The sequence below is a fragment of the Mastomys coucha genome, unplaced genomic scaffold (genome assembly GCF_008632895.1).
Source record: "Mastomys coucha isolate ucsf_1 unplaced genomic scaffold, UCSF_Mcou_1 pScaffold15, whole genome shotgun sequence".
NCBI classification, from domain to species: Eukaryota; Metazoa; Chordata; class Mammalia; order Rodentia; family Muridae; genus Mastomys; species Mastomys coucha.
Window position 1 is genome coordinate 18695055 of NW_022196897.1, and position 8541 is coordinate 18703595.

General features: G+C 53.1%; 1 protein-coding gene across 2 annotated transcripts in view; it reads right to left on the bottom strand.

Moving 5' to 3' along the window:
* The window catches only part of Asb6 (ankyrin repeat and SOCS box containing 6), a 7341-nt gene extending 3820 nt beyond the window's left edge, over positions 1-3521 (bottom strand). For both annotated transcript variants that reach the window (XM_031369699.1, XM_031369698.1), the window contains exons 1-5: positions 3285-3521; positions 2095-2270; positions 1102-1208; positions 900-1008; positions 147-233 (exon numbers count right to left, since the gene is read on the bottom strand). In XM_031369699.1, coding sequence (XP_031225559.1) covers positions 147-233; positions 900-1008; positions 1102-1208; positions 2095-2270; positions 3285-3397 — 592 coding nt within the window. In that variant the 5' untranslated portion in view covers positions 3398-3521. The remainder of the gene's footprint in view (positions 1-146; positions 234-899; positions 1009-1101; positions 1209-2094; positions 2271-3284) is intronic.
* Positions 3522-8541: the final 5020 nt, after the last annotated feature.

The window sequence follows — 8541 nt, forward strand, 5'->3', positions numbered from 1 at the left end:
GTGTGATTGGGGTATGGGGTGTGTGTGGTAGGGGTCTGTGTGTATGTGGTAGGGCTGTGTTGGGGGTGTGTGATTGGGGTATGGGGTGTGTGTGTGTGGTAGGGGTGTGTGAAGAGCAGCAGCTGTGGGTGGACAGGGACCCTCACCTCCCTCCAGGAGCAGCCGGATGTTGTCTGTGTTGTGGATCTGCACTCCATCGCTGCTAGCCAGAGCGTGCAGCAGGGCTGTCTTACCTAGGAAGCAGAGAAAGGATGAGGCCCAGAGGAGGGTGGAAGCAGGATTCTCAGGGCTGAGGAAAGAGCTGTTGGCTCGATTTCATCCACACAAAAATAGGAACAAGAGGGCCAAGCAAGATCAAGAGCTGCCTGCATCCACACAGACACTGGGTATACCCACCTCTTAAATAAAGATGCCTCCTGGGGCAGGGTGCGGACAGTGACCACTCAGACCCTCTGGGTGCTGGACTTGCACCCTCTGCCCATGTGCCAGCTGTGGCCATGCCATTGACTGGGGATGGCCAGTCTCCCACCACAGCACTTAATTTTTATTATTTTAAGTAGGAGTGCTTTGCCTGCATGATGTATATTTGTGTACCATATGAGATCATGATATTTCCTGGAACTACAGTTAAAGACAGTTGTGATCTGCCATATATGTGCTGGGAATTGAACTGGGTCCTCTAGAAGAACAGCCAGTGCTCTTAACCTCTAAGCCATCTCTCACCATTATTTATTTATTTATTTATTTTTCTGAGACAGGGTTTCTCTGTGTAGCCCTGGCTGTCCTGGAACTCACTCTGTAGACCAGGCTGGCCTTGAACTCAGAAATCCACCACCTTCCCCTGCCTCCCAAGTGCTGGGATTAAAGGTGTGCGCCACCACCGCCCGGCCCTTTCTTACCATTTTTGTCAGCTGCATTGACATCTGCTCCAAGATCCAAGAGGCGCTGCAGGCAGGGCAGGCGTTCGGGCTCCTCACTGGCCAGATCCAAGGGGCTGCTCTCATGGATCTGAGCAAAGAGGATAGCAGCCATGTTGCCTGGGGCCTGAAAGGCTCACTGGTAAACCTACTAAACATGCCCAAAACTGGAGCTGACCCTTACCCGGTCCCTCCTGTTGATATCAGCCCCATGGCGCACCAGCAGCTCCACCATGTCAGGCTGGTTTCTCAGGACAGCAATGTGCAGGGCCGTGTAGTAGGTAACGGGGTCTGAATACAAAGACGTTCCGGTTAGTCTGCTCTCGAAGGTTCGGGACCTAGCCTCAGAGCCTCTCCCCAACACTCCCTCTCCAAGTGCATAGATGAAATCCTTGTGTGTTCCAACTTATCTACATTGGCTCAGTTTCCCCTGTTTATTTCCCCTCAGGATTGTTCCTATGGAGAATGCAGAGTGGCTGCCACGCTCCAGCTTAGCAGCACAGCCAGCCTTTGTTTTCTTGAGCCAGGATCTTACTACCTAGCTCTAGCAGCCCTGACCTTGCTAGGCAGCCCAAGGTCACTAGAGATCCTTCTGCCTCAGCCTTCTGAATGTGCCACACAGCCAGGCCCTTTGACCATGTAGATGGGCTTTGGAACAGCACCCCTCCCCCACATCCATAGCTTGTAGAATTCCCAAGTTCCCTACAGCCTCTGAGCCTGAGCCTGTTCTCCAATGAAAGACACGAAGGCCTGTGTGTGGGCCAGCACTGGCCCCCACTGGCTCATAGGCAGCCCTGTCTGTCTCCTACCTCCTGGGGTGCTAGCCAATGGCAGGACAGGTAGCTGGCCCTTCATCATCCCTGATGCCTAAGGAACCTATCTATGCAAGCTGTAACTGATGCCCAGTGTGGCTTATCTTCCCACCTCTAGGGCCAGGGCAAAACCTGCAGGACAGCTCAGAGCAGAGAAAATCACCTTCCCTTAGCTCTGGGCACTGCCGGTGTGCTTTCTCCATAGTAGAAGGATTGATCTGGAAGATGTGGTGGGAGTAGAGGTGCTAAGAGCCCCACAGAAAGCCACCCAAAGGAAAAGTCACCCCAAAGTCAGGAGGGAAAGCAGAGGCCGGGCTGACTGCCTAGCCCTGCTCCCCAAACCCCATCCTCTGGATGCTGCTCACCTTCAAAATTGAGGTTGGCCCCACTCTGCAGAAGGACAGCGGCTGCCCGGGTCAGGCCCAGCTCGGCCATCTTCAGCAACGCATTGCTCACACCTTCCTGGTAGAATGGGGAGTGAGCCTTCTGCTCCAGCAGCTCAGTAAGGACCAGGATCCGGCTCTCCTCACTGGAAGCATAACTGCACCAAGAGGCAGAACAGAGAAAGTGGGAGCTCTCCCGGGCCAGTGGCCCTAGCCTGTGTGCCCTTCCACAATCACCCACGCAAGGTGCTCGGACTCTGCGGGGCACAACTCTTTCTTAGTCAAAAGCATGAAGTGTTTTCAAAGCCATCCTTCAGCTTGCTGTCAAAGGGCTGACTCTGTCCAGTCCTCTCTCACACCACCTTGAGGGTGGCCCTAAACCTCTCTCCCTTCCTAGATGAAACTACTACCTACTACGTGCTTCTTGGGCCTGGACACTGTTCCATACATTACTCCAGCTCTGACAACAGCCCAAACGCCACCTTCAGGGTCACCTTCTCGCCACGATGCCCCTGACTTGCTCTTCTCCCTAATCTCACCCGCCAGACCTCTTGCAACAGGTGGGCCCTAAGATCTGACCAACGCCCAGACACAAAACGCTTATCTGGGGCAGCCCTCCTGACTATGCCAGCCTCCGCCAAGGGAGGGCAGTAGCGCCTTGTTGTGCTGCCCTGCGGCCCCGCCTCCGAGTTCTGAAAAACGCCTGGCACTGCATTTACAGGGTAGGCCGCAGAGGAAAGAGCTGATGCAGTTTAGAAAAGACATTCTTGGTGAGACTGATAGTACGCAATTCCGACTCATGACTCAACGCTGTTCCTCTGCCCGACCCTACTCCTTGCATCCCAGATGCTGGTCTGGGTGCTCGCCTGTTTCTGTAGCACAAACACTCCTTAGGCGTAGCGCTCCGAGTACCCAAGGAAGTCTGCACAGGGCACGTGGGCCACACACACCAGCTTGTTTCCCCAGAGGCTCTCGGAGAAGCCCGCTGTCTGCATAAAGCGCTGTTGGCCCCAGCCACGTCTTCTCCGGCATCCATGCACAGGGAGCAGAACCGAGGCTCAGGTCCTCAGCCCTGCAAGACGCTGCGAGCCCGCCTCAGGCTGGAGCTCGAGCTCGCAGCCACGCAGCTCCCGCTCCCGCCGCGACAACCATAGAGGACCGCAGCGACTTACTCGTCCAGGGGCTCCTGCCGCTCCAGATCCTGGATGCCCAGGGCGCCCAGGATGGCGTCCACCAGGGGCTGGTACTCGAAGATGATCCTGCGGAAGCCGTGCAGGAACGGCATGGCGTCGGTCGCGTGTCCGGACAGCCACTCGCCACCAACTTCCGATCTACCGGTTCAGACCCCGCGCCGGGGACCAGTCCTCCTCCCAGGCCGCAGTTCCGCACCGGAAGTTATCCTACCACTCCTACTTCCGGTCCGTGCGGGCCTTGGAGGGAGCATGTGCGATCACACTGTCCTCTGCCGCCTGGGAGGACCTCGCGCGATCATCACTGCCCGGCTCTGCCCCGCGCTGAAATTGCCCCCGAAGCCGCTGGAGGACGTCCGAGCTCCGAGGGGGCGTACAACCCCGCTACTGGCCGGCTCCCGTCCGAGGTGACTCAGGTCCTGATCGGAGCCTGAACACTGCTTTCTGCAGCTTACTTTGGCCACTCTCTAAGGAAAGGCTGCAAGGGCCTCAGTCTCTCCACTCTGTAGACTGGTGTAATGAGGACCTGGCACCCCAACTCTTCCCCCATAGACGCTGGGGACAGTTCCTTTTTCTTTGACCCTTGACCCCTAGCCAAACAGGCTGCCCACTTTCCCCGATTTTCACTGGAGGGACTCAGTGAACCCTCATGTCTTGGTCTGTAAAGTTGGCATAATATCACTTGCTTAGACCCTGAGTAGGGAGGCAGCTGTGATGTAGCAGAAAGGACTGTAACAGGTAGCTTCCCCCTACACAAATTTGAGTGTCTAAACTTTGAGTCCTGCAGCAAGGCCCTGATGACTCTAGAAAGACCAGTTATGGGGAGGGGTCAGTGGTCCTGAGGCTGCACCATCATAGCTGTAGCTCCAATCCCTTATGGGGGCTTGTGGTGTCTCTGCTTGGCACTTGCCATCTGCCATAGAGTTACTGGCTCAGATCAAAGTTTCTTGTTTGTTTTAAGACGAGTTCATGTAGCCTAAACTGGCCTTGAACTCTCAGAGTAGCTGAGGTTGGCATTGTACTACTGAGCCTTCTTTCTGACTCCACTTCTCAAGTGTTGGGATCACAGGCTTGGTTCTGGGGTGCCCCAGGACACCAAACCCAGTGGGCATTCAAGGATCTTACACAGAATGGTTACACAGCTCCTCTCGTGTACTATATCAGCTCTAGATGGCTCTGTACCCAACAATTACCTGCAATTACCAGGTTGGTAATTGTTTATTGGGTTGTTTAGGAAATAATGGGGAAAAAATCTGTAGCAGGGGCTGGAGAGATGGCTCAGCAGTTAAGAGCACTGGCTGCTCTTGAAAACCTAGGTTCTGTTCTTAGCCAGCCAGGGCTACATAGTGAGGCCCTATCTCCAAAAGGTGGAAGGAGTGAAGTGGAGAGTGGTAGTTACTGGAGAGATGGCTCAACCCACGTTCAGCTCCCAACACCCTCATAGTGGCTCACAGCCATCCATAACTCTAGTCCAAGGGGATCTGGTGCCCTCTTCTGGACTCTGTGGGCATTAGGCACAAAAGTGGTACACAGAGGTCTATGCAGGCAAAACATCCATATTCATGAAAAAACAATTCCTTTTGGGAACCTGGGACGTGGCTCACAGGGCAGAATGCTTGGGTGACAAGCACACTTGGGTTCCATACCCAGCACCATGTAGACTGGACATGGTGGCTTCCTGTTTGGGCCTGCGCCTTTGTCCAGGTCCTCCTTTCCTTAGTGGCTCCAGCCCTCGGATTTGGAGGCTGCCCTGATCCAGAATGGCAGTAGTTTCAGCCTCTTGACATCTATGAGACCCTTCTTCCAAATAAGGCCACTTTGAAGATCCCCAGACTAGAGCTTCAGTGGAACTCGGGGCAGAATACAAGCCCCACGTGACAGGTGAACCCATATGTGGCCCCCTCTGGCCTTGGCCTCATCGGCTTTCCCTAGCCTAGCCTTTAATGGCTGAGCCATCTTTCCAGCCAGTCTTCACCTATGACTTGATCACTTGTCCGGCTCTCACTGGCCTAAGTCCAATGAAAGGCATCTTGATGTCACCAGTGTCTGAGAGAGGGGACAGAGAGCTGGGCTGCTGATATGGCTCAGGAGGTGGAGGCTTGCTACCAAGCCCTATGACCTGAGTTCAATCTTTAGGACCCTAGAGCAGAGGGAGAGAACAGATGCCTACAGGTTGTCCTCTGACCTCCACGCACACACAGCATGTGTGTATATATGCATACTTAATGTAAATACATGTAGAATACATGAAAGTTAACGTGCATTTATTGGAGCCCTTCTGGGCTAAACACTCTTCGCACTGATTCTGTTAAGTCCTATTAGATAAATAGCATTATTCCTTTTCATGAGCAGGAATCTGGCTCAAGGAAGTTTCAGAGCTTGCCCAACGAAGCACAGCAGGGTAAACCGCCAGCTAGTCTATCAGGCCTCTCAGAGAGTCCCTTCAGCTTCTCTGGCTCTGTGTCTTTAGAGGGTCTAGACTTGCAGGAGGGAGGAACTGACCTTTGCCCCTTCATAGCCCTTAGGCATCTCACAGTGGAGCCAGGCTCCACTGCCAGCCAGTCATCCAGGCTCCTGTCTTTAGAAAGCCCTATGCCCCTTGACCCCTCTTGTCAGCAAGGGGCTCTGTTTCCTCCATCTGCCTTCTATTAAAGTTGTCATTCAGAGCCCTTGTCTTCAGCTCTGACCCTTCCCTCTCTTGTCCTCACCACTGCCTCTCTCTCTCTCTCTCTCTCTGCCTGATCAGACAAGCTCCATCCTGCCACCCAGTTCCAAGGCTGCTCAGCCCAGTGAGGGACAAACACACTGTGCTTAGACCCTGAAAAGGTCTGTGCCTCCTTCTTACTTCCCAAGAGGAGTTTAGAGGTTACACTGAATAATGTACTGAGGTAACCTTAATATATAAAAACTTTCAAAAGTCAATAAAACAGTAAACATTTCCTACTTTAGGATTTAGGCACAGGACACTCGTAGGTGAATCACAGGTGAAAAAGTCATCAAGCATGAGAAGTGGCCAGCCTCTCCACCTGTCATCCAATGACAACAGTGACTACTAGTCCTTTAATCCCAACACTCAGGAGGCAGAGACAAGTGGACACTATGTGTTCAAGCCCATTTTGGACTATATATTGAGTTCCAGGCCAGCCAGAACAATCAAATGAGATTCTGTTTAAAACAACAACAGGGCTGGAGAAATGGCTCAGTGGTTAAGAGCACTGACTGCTCTTCCAAAGGTCCTGAGTTCAAATCCCAGCAACCACATGGTGGCTCACAACCATCCGTAATGAGATTTGACGCCCTTTTCTGGGATGTCTGAAGAAAGCTACAGTGTATTTGTATATAATAAATAAATAAATCTTTAAAAAAAAAGCAACAAATTTTTAAACATCTAAAAACACTGTGTGTGCACATGCGCATGCACACATGCGCTCATAAAGACATCAGAGGACTTTAGGAAGTTGGTCCTGGGGATTGAACTCAGATCTTCAGCTTGAGCAGCAAGCTCCTTTATCCACTGGGCCATCTCGCTGGCCCACCCTTCCTTTGACTTGTATGGATCTTCTCCTTTTCTGCGGTGAGTATGTCCTACAAGAAACCTGAAGCTGGACAAGAGCTGAGGGTAAGGAATAGCCTGTGTGCACCTCCTACATCTGAGGCTGAACATTGGTCCAGCTGTGTCGACCTTGTCCCCCACTCCAGACCCTGTCAATCAGCATCTCCACCAAGTTCAGTGCTCCTGAACTCCTGGTTCCCCAAGCCAGTGGCAGACGTCCCCAGGACTTCCATGAGCTCTGTGGAGGGAGAAAGACCTCTAATATCCACAGTAGCCTTGGCCTGAGGGTGGACTGGTTCCTCATTGACAGACTGACAGACACACAGATACACATACATACATGCACACGGCCCAGGAGATGGAGGCTCAGCGAGAGGTGACCTTGACAGGTCTGGCAGATGAGACCCCCCCCCGCCCCTCTTCCCACTGGGGCGTAGGCCTAGAACCTGGCTTGACTTCCTTGGAGGCCACTCTCCAGCCTGCCTTCGTCTCTCTATTCTGTTTCTCTCTCGCAAGAACACATATTTTCAGGTGTTCACACCTACTCCACCACTGTCGCGCGCGCGCGCGCACACACACACACACACATACACACACACACACACACACACACACAGGTTCTTACATCTCAGCCTCACGTGCACTATCTCACACAGGGACACTCTGGGGCATGGGAGTACTCACAATTATTCTCACACCCAGTGGTGCCCCCTCCACACACCCACACACAGGCACACACACACACACACACACACACACACACACACGGTTCACTTTCACAGACACAACATAAAATTCATTTTCTTTCACTGGCTCTCTCTGTCGCCTGTGCCTAGGGAGGGCAGCCGCCAGGACAGGTGGTGCCTTGGCCCCATCCCAAGTCCTTCATGCCTCTTGCAGGAGACTGGTCTTTAGCCAGCAGTCCCTCAGAAGGCCCTGGGTGGGGAACTGGGAATAGTGCCCCTCTTTTCCACCCCACTTTCCCTCCACACCCTTCCTCTGGGGTTCTATGTAACTGGAGCCTTAGTGTCCATCAAGTGAGCTATTTGGAAATCATGGCTGCCACTACAGGATGCTCCATCATGAAAGACAGGTCTGAGCTCAGTCTTCGGGCATGTGTGAGGACTGAGGCACTGGGCTGATGAGCTCAGCCTGTTTCTGAAGTACTGTAATGGTCACCACCCTCCGATCCACTCCTTTCCGATCCTAAGGGCGGGAAGTAGGGGAAAGAGCCGGTGTGTGGGTGTGGGTGTGTGTCCATGCTGTGACTGAGTGGCAAGTTCACCTTATTTGGTCCTGTTCAGTTCCAGTTCTAATGCAGAAAACAGAGGGCCCTAATTCATAAGTTCCCTCTGTAGGTTCATAGGGGAAACTGAGGCACTGGGAGCTGAGTGAGGGCTTTCCTACCTCTCTCCTGGGACATCTGCCCAGAGCCCCTCTCTAAGGTGAGACACTAGCTTCAATGGCTCTACCTTCTAGCCCCTACAAATGGTCTATGGTTCAGGGTCACAGCATGGAACTCTGGGGGTCACTTATGGCTGACTTGGGCCTGAGCTAGTTCCCTGGTGGGCAGTCTGGGACTGTGATGTCTATACTGAGTAGTGCCCCACAGCATCTTCCTCATCTCCAAACAAATCCCAGGCCTTTAATTCCCTCAACTGCTGTATCCCCAGGGATCCAGAAGCC